We start from the raw sequence: 14,806 nt of genomic DNA on the forward strand, positions 1-14,806 counted from the left end.
ACAGCTCTCCAGCGAGCAAACAGCGACGCTGCAGCGATCCGGATCGTTGTCGGTATCGCTGCAGCGTCGCTTAGTGTGACGGTACCTTTAGGATAATAGCCAAACCAGAATCTCAATTTGCAGACAAATTAGCATATTTCCCAGAGGAGCATTGCAGCTTTAAGTCTCCTCATCTTGGCATGCTTAGCATGTCAATCTCTGCAAGGAGAAACGATACTTCTTGGATATCGGTCAGCCGCCTCTCACACAGCCAAACCAGATCTTCACTTTGCATGACGAGGGGCAGTACCCTTAAACACAGTGTCTGCAAATTGATATTCTGGTTTGGCTATTATCCTAAGTCATGTGACAAGGCTCGTTAAAGGTGGCACTAAAGTTCTAGTTTTCTTCCTCTCTGAAGAGACAATTTGCATAATCAAATATGTGGAAAAATTAAAAAAAAGTCTCCACCTTCTCCATTCTGGCAGTCCATGAAAACTGGACCGCACTCAGATGCCATGCCAGTGCGGCCTGATTTTTTTCACTGACCCACTGAATTGCCTTGCCGATTTTGCTGCTGGAGGAGGCAAGAGTGGCACTGCGGGTGTCCAGTGGTGCGGGGGCTCTGCCGACATTTTGAGAAAGTGCAGAGCCCCCGAACGGTTTACTATGCAGTGGACTTCAGGAATATGGGTGCTATGGCGGCGCATGTGCAGATTGAGATCTTGGTGCCGAGATCTCCATCTGTGCCTGCGCTGCATCCACGGCCATTTTCCTGGAGACATCACGTAGTGGCAGGCGCCCATGGAGATATCGGCTTTCCTCCATCTGCGCCTGTGCCGAGTTAGAAGCCGGACCCCAGAAGAAGAATGGCGGATGCCATATGCCACCGCAGGGCTACTGCTCACCCCCATACCACCACCGCAAGGCCAACGCTTACTGCCGTACCACCATTGCACACCGCAGGACCACCACCCCACCACTGCAACACCCGCAGCATTAACCCCTCGGTAAGAACAGTGTTCGGTTTATATGACACACACCCATTTTCCCCCAAGTTTTGGGGATCATAAAAGTGTGTCTTATAACCCGAAAAATCCGGTAATTCTTTAGAAAAATTGAATATTAGTGTTCTCAGATGACTAGATTCCTAAGTTTATGTTATGCATTTTTTTCTATAACAGCAAAATAAAAGTCCAAAGATTTTGTTATCACTTTGCTTACATAAGGAATACAAACCCCAAAGATAAGTTGGAATAACAAAAAACAACATTTAATTACCGTATGCCATATCTACAAAGGACTTCTGATGAGAACTCCCTAAAACAGTTCTGAGTGGTGTTGCAGAACACTGAACAGATCATTGTAAAATGTCATAATAAAGGGTTATTAAAAAGTATATGAGCTCATGTAAGTTATTGGAGCAAGAAAAAATATAAAAGAAACAAATTGCAGGAAAAAAGGCTAAAAAGAATTCTTTAAATCCTACATTTAGTCATGAAATGGAAATTTGAAAAAAAAATGATTGGTTACTTAAAAAAATAAACAGAACCATTGGGATAGAAGGCAATTTTACATTTCATTATTGATGCTGCCAGTAGGACATATGTTACAGGGAATCTGTGAAAGACAGCAGCCTGACATAGGGGATAGAGACCCCGATTCCAGCGATTTGACTCTTACTGAGCTGCTTGCTGGTGTTTTGATAACATTACAGTTTTATCCGCTGTAGATCAACCAGTTTTCTGAATGTTGAGCTCTGTGTAACCCCGGCCACTCCACTGTGACAGTTTTCTGGGTACACTATGCATAGGCAGTGTACACATAGGCAATGTGCAGGCGCTGGACGCCATCTTGCTAAAGGAAAAACAAAAAACCTCCTTCAGGATGGCGCCACCACCGCTTGTGCAGTAGCAGCCACCAGATCGCCGATAGCTACTGCACAGGCACCAGCTTGGAGGAGGGATTTTTTTCCTCTAACAATATGGGAAAAGTTTTTTTTTAATGAATTAAAGTATACTATAAAAAATAATTACCTGCACACTGCATATGTGATCAGGCTGCAGCGCAGGTACCTGCCTGCAGTAGGGGATTTTTTTTTCATTATATATATTGAAAGTGAATGATCAGTCCTGGAGGAGAAATGAGATTTCTCTGACAAGATATATTACAAAGTTGCTTTTTTCAGCTGTACGCTTGAATAATGAAATAAAAATTTAAGTGAACGTAACTCTTTAAATATTTTATCCAGTAGATCGTAACTTGATGAATATACAACATTGTATTTTACCTTTATCTTTGTTTTTCTCCTTCCCCAAAGAATCCAGTTTCTTTCTTAAAGATTTTTTCCTTTTTTGGCCATCTAAAATAAGAAACACAATAATGAAGTTGTCTTAGAAATATTATATGTCAGTTTGATGCAAATTATAATTGAATGTGTTTATTATTTGTACAGAACCTTCCCGATTACATAATATTCTAGGAAATTCATTATTTTGGGAAGGTGATGATAGAAGTGTAAAATCTCTCAAGAATTAAGAACAGCGTTCACGATTAATTCAGTCTCGTAGTTAATATGGCCCCTGTGCCCAAGACTTCCAAAGCTGGAGTCTTGCACTCCTTTTCTGTTAAAAGCATATTCCCAATCTTTCTTCAACATTTCTTGGAGAGCTGTGCCTCTGGGTACATTGTTAATATGCAATTTTATGGTAAAAGTACAAAATATTACAATATTACCATAGCTGTTCTTACAGGATGTGTTTTGTACTGAAATTAATGGAATTGCTAAGATACGGTGTTAGCAGCAATACTACAGAAGCTCCCAGGAGGTTCTGAAATATTTTTATTATCTTCTCCACAAAATGAAAGGCAAATGAAAGACCATGCACTGTGTGGTACAACTGGTGAATATGCCACATGTATTAATAAAGGCATCACATGAATATAAAATCACAAAATTATGTCAACACATTTAAATAAAGATAAAATGGACAGCCCCTGTAAATCCCCGTTGATGATATAAATAATGTTCCAGATTGAGGTTTCATTCAATAATTACAAGTCTTCCTTGTACAAGGGCGCTTAAAAAATAGCTGTCACTAATAGAAATACGCACCTCAACATACAAAGAGCAGGGAGTTATACTGAACAAAATATAGTTGCAATCAAGCATATTCCCCACCTATTGTAAATTAGGGGTTTCTTTTGGTAGAGTGTACAAACTTTCTGCTGCCTGAACTAAACCAATAAAACAAGAGCAATTCCAATACCCTAACAAAACTAATGTAACAAGTGGTTTCTCCAAATTCAGCACGAAATATCACTTTTATTCACTTCTCTAGTCTCAGAATTCTTCAACCCATTCATGATGAGTATGTTTAGTACTTAGTAGGACACCCTTTTGTTGTTATGATCTTCTGCAAACATGATTCATGACACCAGTTTCTAGGAGCGTTCCTGTGGAATTGTAGCCCATTCCTCAAGTTATGGCCTCCAGTACACTAATATTCTTGGATTTGCAAGCTGCAACCACCTTCTTCAAATCCCACCAAAGAATTTCTATGGGGTTCTAGACAGAAGACTGTGAGTCAATCCAGAAATTTCAAGAACTTTATTGAAGCCAAGCTTTGGTGAACTTTCACGCATGCTTGGGATGATTGGCCCTATTCGAAGGTCTAGTAATCCCAAGCTTCAGCTTCCTCAGAGAAGACTTGACCTTTTCTCCCAGAATTTCCTGAGTTTCCTGAGTTCATTGAATCCATCTTGACCTCCACAAGCTACAGATTTCCAGGACCAGAAAAAGGAAAGCAACCCCAGAGAATCACTGAGCCAGCGCCATGGCATTTTGTCCAGTACGTGAAGAAATTCCTAGTATTATTAGTGGTGATGAGGTACATAATTTATTTACGGTTTATTGCAAACAGCAGAAAATTTGCAAATTTTGCTAATAAACTGTATCAATCTGCACAAATCTCCCTGCTTTATGTACATCATAGAAACATTAAATTTTCCCTTTGCATATTTCGTAGATGTTGCAGCTACAGGGTTCTATACCTAGGTGAAATACAGAGCACTCCTGTGGAGCAGAAATACTGAGCACATATAAGGCCCACTTATGTATAACATACAGTATATGGGAAAATCTTCCAACTTGTGCATTAAAGTACCATTCCGACATGTTTTAAATTTCCCTGGTAATTTGCCATCACTAATGTACCGTATATTCAGTGTGTGCACTGAAATACTTACCGGTTGCTGTCTTCTGCACTGCTCCGGTCCTCTCCTGGACCACATGATTTGTGACAAGCCGGCTTACTCCAGTGTTTGCTGTGTTACCGGAAGTCACTTCTTAGTGTAAGTCTATGAGACTCAGAATGAGGATCTCATACAGTTACATTAAGAGAGGAATAATGGTTAATGGTGAGATCCAGCAATGAAGAGCGGCGGTCACAAGTTGGTGTAGAGGGACCGAAGCAGCACTGGAAATGGCAGAAGACAGAGGCAGGTAAGTATCTGAATGCAAACACTGAATATGCATTAAAGGGAATCTGTTACCAGGCATTTGTTACCTCATCTGAGAACAGCATAATGTAGGAGCAGAGACCCTGATTTCATATCAATGATGTATCACTTAGTTTACTGGGTACAGCAGTTGTTTAACAATCAAAGTTTTTCGTTGAAGTATGTTGCAGAGCGCAGAAAGCTGATCTCGACCACACCACAGCTTCCTACGTACATTGTACAGTGACAATGAGCTGCTTATCATGGGTGGACTAGGATACACATGAGCTGTAGTCCAGGCAGTAATAATCTCCTCTCACAGCACACACAAGTGACAACTCTAAAATCTATGTCTCAATCCCTACATCATGGTGCCCTCAGATTACACAGCAGAAACCGGGTAATGTTACTAATTACAACGAACAAATCTCGAAAAAATAAAAAAAAAAAACCTCTGGAATGATATTTTAAATGCAGGCTGCCACTTCCATCCATGTGATTCTTGACCTACAGAGTACATCCATCCATCATGAGCTTTTCAATATTGGATTAAGCTCCTGGAAATTGATATTTGAAGCTACAGTATGTCCATGCTAAGTATAATGAGAGTTTTGATTAGCAAAAAGGAAAGTAGCTACCTACAAATGTGTATTGCCCATTCTTCAGTACAGTTATGAGATTATTTCCATGGGGTAATATACAAAAATAAAGTCTAATCTGATATGTCAACTTCATGGGAGCAAAGACAAAAATCTTTAGTTGTCAAAGGCCTACAATGAATATCTGTTAAAAGCAGGGATTTTCTTTTTAGGGTATGCCCTGACATATGTCATGACCATTTAAATGTGCAATACAAAATCTTAGTAACATCTCTCCAGAGACCTCAGTAGAACTTCCCTAAGGAAAGCAAATAGACTACAAAAAGAAGCATTTATAAGCAACACATGTAGCTACCTCTCCCAGAGAAGTCATCTGCCAAATCCACAGACATTGCCTCCAGGGACTGTCTAGAAATCATCATGTGTGCATGTGGGGGTCTAAAAGACCAAAGAACTGAAATAAACTGTGGAATCCCCACAAATTACAAAGTCTTCTAATGTACGGACACGTGCAAATTCTTTCATAGCGCTTATCACAGAATAATTAAAAATAAAGTTACTGCAATTTAAAAGGTCTTTCAGAACTTTAATATTAGTCTTCAGTGGGGGTCTGACTCTGGGATCAGTGTACTCTCGGCATTTACACGGACTCTTCCTGGCATGTAAACCATGTCCATCTGTAGCATCCAAACATCATTTACATACTTTTCATTCAAACACGCACTGGTATCTAATGTTGAGCCCCTGCCAGGGTTAACATTCCCATTTTATTCTTTCCCACAGACTATTCATCAAAAAAAATCCTTTCATCATGAAAGCTTTTTATGCAAGATAACAAAATGAAATCCAGCCTGACAGTTTACACCTGTTACCTGTACTATATTATATATATATATATATATATATATATATATATATATATATATATATACAGTGGGGCAAAAAAGTATTTAGTAAGTCAGCAATAGTGCAAGTTCCACCACTTAAAAAGATGAGAGGCGTCTGTAATTTACATCATAGGTAGACCTCAACTATGGGAGACAAACTGAGAAAAAAAAATCCAGAAAATCACATTGTCTGTTTTTTTAACATTTTATTTGCATATTATGGTGGAAAATAAGTATTTGGTCAGAAACAAACAATCAAGATTTCTGGCTCTCACAGACCTGTAACTTCTTCTTTAAGAGTCTCTTCTTTCCTCCACTCATTACGTGTAGTAATGGCACCTGTTTAAACTTGTTATCAGTATAAAAAAGACACCTGTGCACACCCTCAAACAGTCTGACTCCAAACTCCACTATGGTGAAGACCAAAGAGCTGTCAAAGGACACCAGAAACAAAATTGTAGCCCTGCACCAGGCTGGGATGACTGAATCTGCAATAGCCAACCAGCTTGGAGTGAAGAAATCAACAGTGGGAGCAATAATTAGAAAATGGAAGATATACAAGACCACTGATAATCTCCCTCGATCTGGGGCTCCACGCAAAATCCCACCCCGTGGGGTCAGAATGATCACAAGAACGGTGAGCAAAAATCCCAGAACCACGCGGGGAGACCTAGTGAATGAACTGCAGAGAGCTGGGACCAATGTAACAAGGCCTACCATAAGTAACACACTACGCCACCATGGACTCAGATCCTGCAGTGCCAGATGTGTCCCACTGCTTAAGCCAGTACATGTCCGGGCCCGTCGGAAGTTTGCTAGAGAGCATTTGGATGATCCAGAGGAGTTTTGGGAGAATGTCCTATGGTCTGATGAAACCAAACTGGAACTGTTTGGTAGAAACACAACTTGTCGTGTTTGGAGGAAAAAGAATACTGAGTTGCATCCATCAAACACCATACCTACTGTAAAGCATGGTGGTGGAAACATCATGCTTTGGGGCTGTTTCTCTGCAAAGGGGCCAGGACGACTGATCCGGGTACATGAAAGAATGAATGGGGCCATGTATCGTGAGATTTTGAGTGCAAACCTCCTTCCATCAGCAAGGGCATTGAAAATGAAACGTGGCTGGGTCTTTCAACATGACAATGATCCAAAGCACACCGCCAGGGCAACGAAGGAGTGGCTTCGTAAGAAGCATTTCAAGGTCCTGGAGTGGCCTAGCCAGTCTCCAGATCTCAACCCTATAGAAAACCTTTGGAGGGAGTTGAAAGTCCGTGTTGCCAAGCGAAAAGCCAAAAACATTACTGTTCTAGAGGAGATCTGCATGGAGGAATGGGCCAACATACCAACAACAGTGTGTGGCAACCTTGTGAAGACTTACAGAAAACGTTTGACCTCTGTCATTGCCAACAAAGGATATATTACAAAGTATTGAGATGAAATTTTGTTTCTGACCAAATACTTATTTTCCACCATAATATGCAAATAAAATGTTAAAAAAACAGACAATGTGATTTTCTGGATTTTTTTTTCTCAGTTTGTCTCCCATAGTTGAGGTCTACCTATGATGTAAATTACAGACGCCTCTCATCTTTTTAAGTGGTGGAACTTGCACTATTGCTGACTGACTAAATACTTTTTTGCCCCACTGTACATATACAGACCAAAAGTTTAGACACACCTTCTCAACTAAAGATTTTTCTGTATGCTCATGACTATGAAAATTGTACATTCACACTGAAGGCGACAAAATTATGAAGTAGGCTAGGTTCACACTGCGTTGTGTAAACCCGTAAAACGCCAGCATAACGCAGTGTAATGTACTCCGTTAACGCCGCCATTGCTTGCAATGGCGAACGCATCGCAAGCGCATGCCCACGATGGGCGTGCGCTAGCGATGTGCCGTCATTTGAATGACGGAGTTCGAGGTCCGTTCCTCGCTAGCGCAGATCGGGCATCTGCGCTAGCGGGATCGGCAAACGCGATCCCTTTTGGGACATTGCGTTAGCGCAGTCCGTTAGCCTATGCGCTAAACGGATTGCCCTAACGCAATGTGAACCTAGCCTTAGCACATGTGGAATTATATACTTAACAAAAAAGTGTGAAACAACTGAAATTATGTCTTATATTCTTGGTTCTTCCAAGTAGCCACCTTTTGCTTTGATGACTGCTTTGCACACTCTTGCCATTCTCTTGATGAGCTTCAATAGGTAGTCACCGGGAATGGTTTACACTTCACAGGTGTGCCCTGTCAGGTTTAATAAGTGGGATTTCTTGCCTTACAAATGGTGTTGGGACCATAAGTTGTCTTGTGCAGAAGTCTGGTGGATACAAAGCTGATAGTCCTACTGAATAGACTGCTAGCATTTGTATAATGGCAAGAAAAAAGCAGCTAAGAAAAACAAGTGGCCATCATTACTTTAAGAAATGAAGGTCAGTCAGTCTGAAAAATTGGGAAAACTTTGAAAGTGTCCCCAAGTGCTGTTGCAAAAACCATCAAGCGCTACAAAGAAACTGGCTCACATGAGGACCGCCCCAGGAAAGGAAGACCAAGAGTCACCTCTGCTTCTGAGGATAAGTTTATCCGAGTCACCAGCCTCAGAAATCGCAGGTTAACAGCAGCTCAGATTAGTGACCAGGTCAATGCCACACAGAGTTCTAGCAGCAGACACATCTCTACAACAACTGTTAAGAGGAGACTTTGTGCAGCAGGCCTTCATGGTAAAATAGCTGCTAGAAAACCACTTCTAAGGACAGGCAACAAGCAGATGAGACTTGTTTGGGCTTTAGAACACAAGGAATGGACATTAGACCAGTGGAAATCTGTGCTTTGGTCTGATGAGTCCAAATTTGAGATCTTTGGTTCCAACCACCGTGTCTTTGTGCGACACAGAAAAGGTGAACGGATGGATTCTACATGTCTGGTTCACACCGTGAAGCATGGAGGAGGAGGTGTGATGGTGTGGGGGTGCTTTGCTGGTGACACTGTTGGGAATTTATTCAAAATTGAAGGCATACTGAACCAGCATGGCTACCACAGCATCTTGCAGAGGCATGCTATTCCATCCGGTTTGCATTTAGTTGGACCATCATTTATTTTTCAACAGGACAATGACCCCAAACACACCTCCAGGCTGTGTAAGGGCTATTTGACCAAGAAGGATAGTGATGTGATGCTAAGCCAGATGACCTGGCCTCCACAGTCACCAGACCTGAACCCAACTGAGATGGTTTGGGGTGAGCTGGAGTGAAGGCAAAAGGGCCAACAAGTGCTAAGCATCTCTGGGAACTCCTTCAAGATTGTTGGAAGACCATTTCCAGTGACTACCTCTTGAAGCTCATCAAGAGAATTCCAAGAGTGTGCAAAGCAGTCATCAAAGCAAAAGGTGGCTACTTTGAAGAACCTAGAACATAAAACATATTTTGATGCCTTCAGTGTGAATTTACAATTTTCAGTCATGAAAATACAGAAAAAAATCTTTAAATGAGAAGGTGTGTCCAAACTTTTTCTCTGTACTGTATGTGTGTGTATGTATGTATATATATATATATATATATATATATATATATATATATATATATATACAGTGGGGCAAAAAAGTATTTAGTCAGTCAGCAATAGTGCAAGTTCCACCACTTAAAAAGATGAGAGGCGTCTGTAATTTACATCATAGGTAGACCTCAACTATGGGAGACAAACTGAGAAAAAAAATTCCAGAAAATCACATTGTCTGTTTTTTTAACATTTTATTTGCATATTATGGTGGAAAATAAGTATTTGGTCAGAAACAAAATTTCATCTCAATACTTTGTAATATATCCTTTGTTGGCAATGACAGAGGTCAAACGTTTTCTGTAAGTCTTCACAAGGTTGCCACACACTGTTGTTGGTATGTTGGCCCATTCCTCCATGCAGATCTCCTCTAGAGCAGTGATGTTTTTGGCTTTTTCGCTTGGCAACACGGACTTTCAACTCCCTCCAAAGGTTTTCTATAGGGTTGAGATCTGGAGACTGGCTAGGCCACTCCAGGACCTTGAAATGTTTCTTACGAAGCCACTCCTTCGTTGCCCTGGCGGTTTGCTTTGGATCATTGTCATGTTGAAAGACCCAGCCACGTTTCATCTTCAATGCCCTTGCTGATGGAAGGAGGTTTGCACTCAAAATCTCACGATACATGGCCCCATTCATTCTTTCATGTACCCGGATCAGTCGTCCTAGCCCCTTTGCAGAGAAACAGCCCCAAAGCATGATGTTTCCACCACCATGCTTTACAGTAGGTATGGTGTTTGATGGATGCAACTCAGTATTCTTTTTCCTCCAAACACGACAAGTTGTGTTTCTACCAAACAGTTCCAGTTTGGTTTCATCAGACCATAGAACATTCTCCCAAAACTCCTCTGGATCATCCAAATGCTCTCTAGCAAACTTCAGACGGGCCCGGACATATACTGGCTTAAGCATTGGGACACGTCTGGCACTACAGGATCTGAGTCCATGGTGGCGTAGTGTGTTACTTATGGTAGGCCTTGTTACATTGGTCCCAGCTCTCTGCAGTTCATTCACTAGTTCCCCCCGCATGGTTCTGGGATTTTTGCTCACCGTTCTTGTGATCATTCTGACCCCACAGGGTGGGATTTTGCGTGGAGCACCAGATCGAGGGAGATTATCCGTGGTCTTGTATGTCTTCCATTTTCTAATTATTGCTCCCACTGTTGATTTCTTCACTCCAAGCTGGTTGGCTATTGCAGATTCAGTCTTCCCAGCCTGGTGCAGGGCTACAATTTTGTTTCTGGTGTCCTTTGACAGCTCTTTGGTCTTCACCATAGTGGAGTTTGGAGTCAGACTGTTTGAGGGTGTGCACAGGTGTCTTTTTATACTGATAACAAGTTTAAACAGGTGCCATTACTACAGGTAATGAGTGGAGGAAAGAGGAGACTCTTAAAGAGGAAGTTACAGGTCTGTGAGAGCCAGAAATCTTGATTGTTTGTTTCTGACCAAATACTTATTTTCCACCATAATATGCAAATAAATTGTTAAAAAAAACAGACAATGTGATTTTCTGGATTTTTATTTCTCAGTTTGTCTCCCATAGTTGAGGTCTACCTATGATGTAAATTACAGACGCCTCTCATCTTTTTAAGTGGTGGAACTTGCACTATTGCTGACTGACTAAATACTTTTTTGCCCCACTGTATATATATACACAGTGGGACAAAAAAGTATTTAGTCAGTCAGCAATAGTGCAAGTTCCACCACTTAAAAAGATGAGAGGCGTCTGTAATTTACATCATAGGTAGACCTCAACTATGGGAGACAAACTGAGAAAAAAAAATCCAGAAAATCACATTGTCTGTTTTTTTAACATTTTATTTGCATATTATGGTGGAAAATAAGTATGTGGTCAGAAACAAACAATCAAGATTTCTGGCTCTCACAGACCTGTAACAACTTCTTTAAGAGTCTCCTCTTTCCTCCACTCATTACCTGCAGTAATGGCACCTGTTTAAACTTGTTATCAGTATAAAAAGACACCTGTGCACACCCTCAAACAGTCTGACTCCAAACTCCACTATGGTGAAGACCAAAGAGCTGTCAAAGGACACCAGAAACAAAATTGTAGCCCTGCACCAGGCTGGGAAGACTGAATCTGCAATAGCCAACCAGCTTGGAGTGAAGAAATCAACAGTGGGAGCAATAGTTAGAAAATGGAAGACATACAAGACCACTGATAATCTCCCTCGATCTGGGGCTCCACGCAAAATCCCACCCCGTGGGGTCAGAATGATCACAAGAACGGTGAGCAAAAATCCCAGAACCACGCGGGGGACCTAGTGAATTAACTGCAGAGAGCTGGGACCAATGTAACAAGGCCTACCATAAGTAACACACTACGCCACCATGGACTCAGATCCTGCAGTGCCAGACGTGTCCCACTGCTTAAGCCAGTACATGTCCGGGCCCGTCTGAAGTTTGCTAGAGAGCATTTGGATGATCCAGAGGAGTTTTGGGAGAATGTCCTATGGTCTGATGAAACCAAACTGTAACTGTTTGGTAGAAACACAACTTGTCGTGTTTGGAGGAAAAAGAATACTGAGTTGCATCCATCAAACACCATACCTACTGTAAAGCATGGTGGTGGAAACATCATGCTTTGATGAAAGGAAAGGAAAGGAAAAGCGTTGGAGGCGTCGCAGCTACAGCAACAAAATTTTGCACATTCACACGTCTGGACCCTGAGAGCGTCATAGGCTATGTTGTGAGGTGAAATTTTAACCCCGCGCTTTACAATTCACCAAACAATTTTGCCCCTATCTACATAATGGGAAAAAAATGAAAGGAAAAGTGTAGGAGGCAAATTGACAGCTGCCAGATGTGAACAAGGGGGACTTAAAGAATGAGAGCGATGGCGCCAAAGAGTATATACCGTACAGTTGCTAAGGTGGGGCCCCGACATGGGATACTCACCACACACGGGGATATGAACACACACACAAAATGTGTCACACACTACCACGTGCTTGAACACATATTACCCTCAGCACACATTTCACCACAAATACACCAACCTTGCCACATAAAAGTCGAAACACAAACGTCGCCGCTCAAAACTCGCCACGCGCAGAACTCGCCACATGCAAAAACTAGGCTCTTGCAAAACTCGCCACAAGTGCAAAACTCACCTAATGGAAAACTCGCCACACGCAAAACTTGCACACGCGGAAAAATTGCCACATGCACAAAAGTTGCAACACATGCAAAAGTTGCCTCACACAAAACTTGCACATACTCAAAAGGCACCACACATAAAACTCGCCACGTGCAAAACTCGCCATGCGCAAAACTTGCTGCACACAACTTGCTACACTAACCTGTCACATGCAACTCGACACACAAAAAGTTGCTACACGCATGTTGCCACACGCAACTCAACACACACAACTTGACAAATGAAACTCGCCCTAAAACACACACAAGTCTGGTATTATCCATCAAAAATAAAAATCTGATTAATAAGCAGACAAACTACAAGAGCAACAAATGTACCATATAGGAAATACGGCAGCTGTCAGTCACATGGCCTGTCTATTATGTGTATGTGTGAGCTAATATATACTGCCAGGGGGAGGGCTTCCTGTTGGCTGGGGATTTATCAGGCTGCCAATTTAGCTTACAAATACTGAGGTAAAAATACTGAGCAAATAACGTGTGAACGTGGTCTAATACAGGAGGAGATGACACACAGGTATATACTATATACAGGAGCAGATGACCTACAGGTATATACTATATACAGGAGTAGATGACATACAGGTATATTCTATATATATATAGAAGATGACATACAGGTATATACTATATACAGGAGGAGATTACACACAGATATATACTATATACAGGGGAGATGACACACAGCAGGTATATACTATATACAGGGGAGATTACATACAGGTATATACTATATACAGGAGATGACATACAGGTGTATACTATATATAAGGGAGATGACAAACATGTATATACTGAGGTGAAAATGAGAGGTGTGAGGTGAAAATGAAAAGGTGTGAGTGCAAAATGAGAGGAGTGAGGGAAAATAGTGGAGTGATCGGAAAATGACAGATGTGAGGTCGAAATGACAAGTGTTAGGGGGGAATGAGAGGAGTGAGGGAGAAAATGAGAGGTGTGAGGGAGAAAATGAGAGATGTGAGGGGGAAAATGAAAGATGTGATTGGGAAAATGAGAGGTGTGATGGGAAAATAAGAGAAGTGAGGTGCTATAACTAACCACAGATATTTACTATGCCCAGGCAACGCCGGGCTCTTCAGCTAGTATATTATATATATATTACATGCTACATGACAAGCCAACTCAATGTTGTATGTTATGTAATAAATTACAATCAGTGTGTGGCAATTATCAAACTCCAATCCTTACACTTGACCATTTTCCTGCCACCGACATTTCAAGCTGAAGAATTGGCTTGATCATTACTACTTAAAGAAGACCTCCCATTAAGTTTTTTATTCATTAAATATGTGTATATACACTTGTGCTCAAAAGTTTACATACCCTGGCAGAATTTTTGCTTTCTTTGACTTTTTTCAGAGAATATGAATGATAAATAACATCAAAACTTTTTCACCACTCATGGTTAGTGGTTGGGTGAAGCCATTTATTGTCAAGCTACTGTGTTTTCGCTTTTTAAATCATGACTACCCAAAACATCCAAATGTCCCCGATGAAAAGTTTACATACCCTTGTGATTTTGGCCTGATAACAAGCAAAGAAGGTGACCCAAATGGGTTGGAATGGCTACTAAATCTAACATCCTCACCTGTGACCTGTTTGCTTGTAATCAGTGTGTGCATAAAAGCTGAGTGAGTTTCTGGCATCCAGACAGACTCTTGCATCTTTCATCCAGCCACTGATGTTTCTGGATTGTGAGTTATGGGGAAAGCAAAAGAACTGTCAACGGATCTATGGGAAAAGGTAGTTGAACTGTTTAAAACAGGAAAGGGATCCAAAAAGATATCTAAGGAATTGATAATGCCAGTTAGCAGCGTTCAAACTGTGATTAACAAATGGAAAATCAGGGGCTCTGTAAAAACAAAACCGCAGTCAAGTAGACCAACAAAAATGTCGTCCACCACTGCCAGGAAAATTGTTCGGGATGCAAAGAAACACCCACAAATAACATCAGCTGAAATACAGGACTCTCTGAAAACTAGCGGTGTGGATATTTCAAGAGCAACAACAAGGAGGCACTTGAAGAAAAATGGGCTGCATATGGTTGAGTCGCCAGAATAAAGACATTACTGCGCAAATGCCACAAAGTAACTCAC

The 14,806-nt window shown here is 41.2% G+C and overlaps 1 protein-coding gene across 2 annotated transcripts in view; it reads right to left on the minus strand.

Annotated features, from left to right (window-relative positions):
- Window positions 1–14,806, minus strand: part of ARHGAP6 (Rho GTPase activating protein 6) — a 444,961-nt gene that overhangs the window by 76,743 nt on the left and 353,412 nt on the right. For both annotated transcript variants that reach the window (XM_069757660.1, XM_069757661.1), the window contains exon 3: window positions 2,270–2,341. In XM_069757660.1, coding sequence (XP_069613761.1) covers window positions 2,270–2,341 — 72 coding nt within the window. The remainder of the gene's footprint in view (window positions 1–2,269; window positions 2,342–14,806) is intronic.

This window comes from Ranitomeya imitator, chromosome 3 (genome assembly GCF_032444005.1).
Source record: "Ranitomeya imitator isolate aRanImi1 chromosome 3, aRanImi1.pri, whole genome shotgun sequence".
Taxonomy (NCBI): Eukaryota; Metazoa; Chordata; class Amphibia; order Anura; family Dendrobatidae; genus Ranitomeya; species Ranitomeya imitator.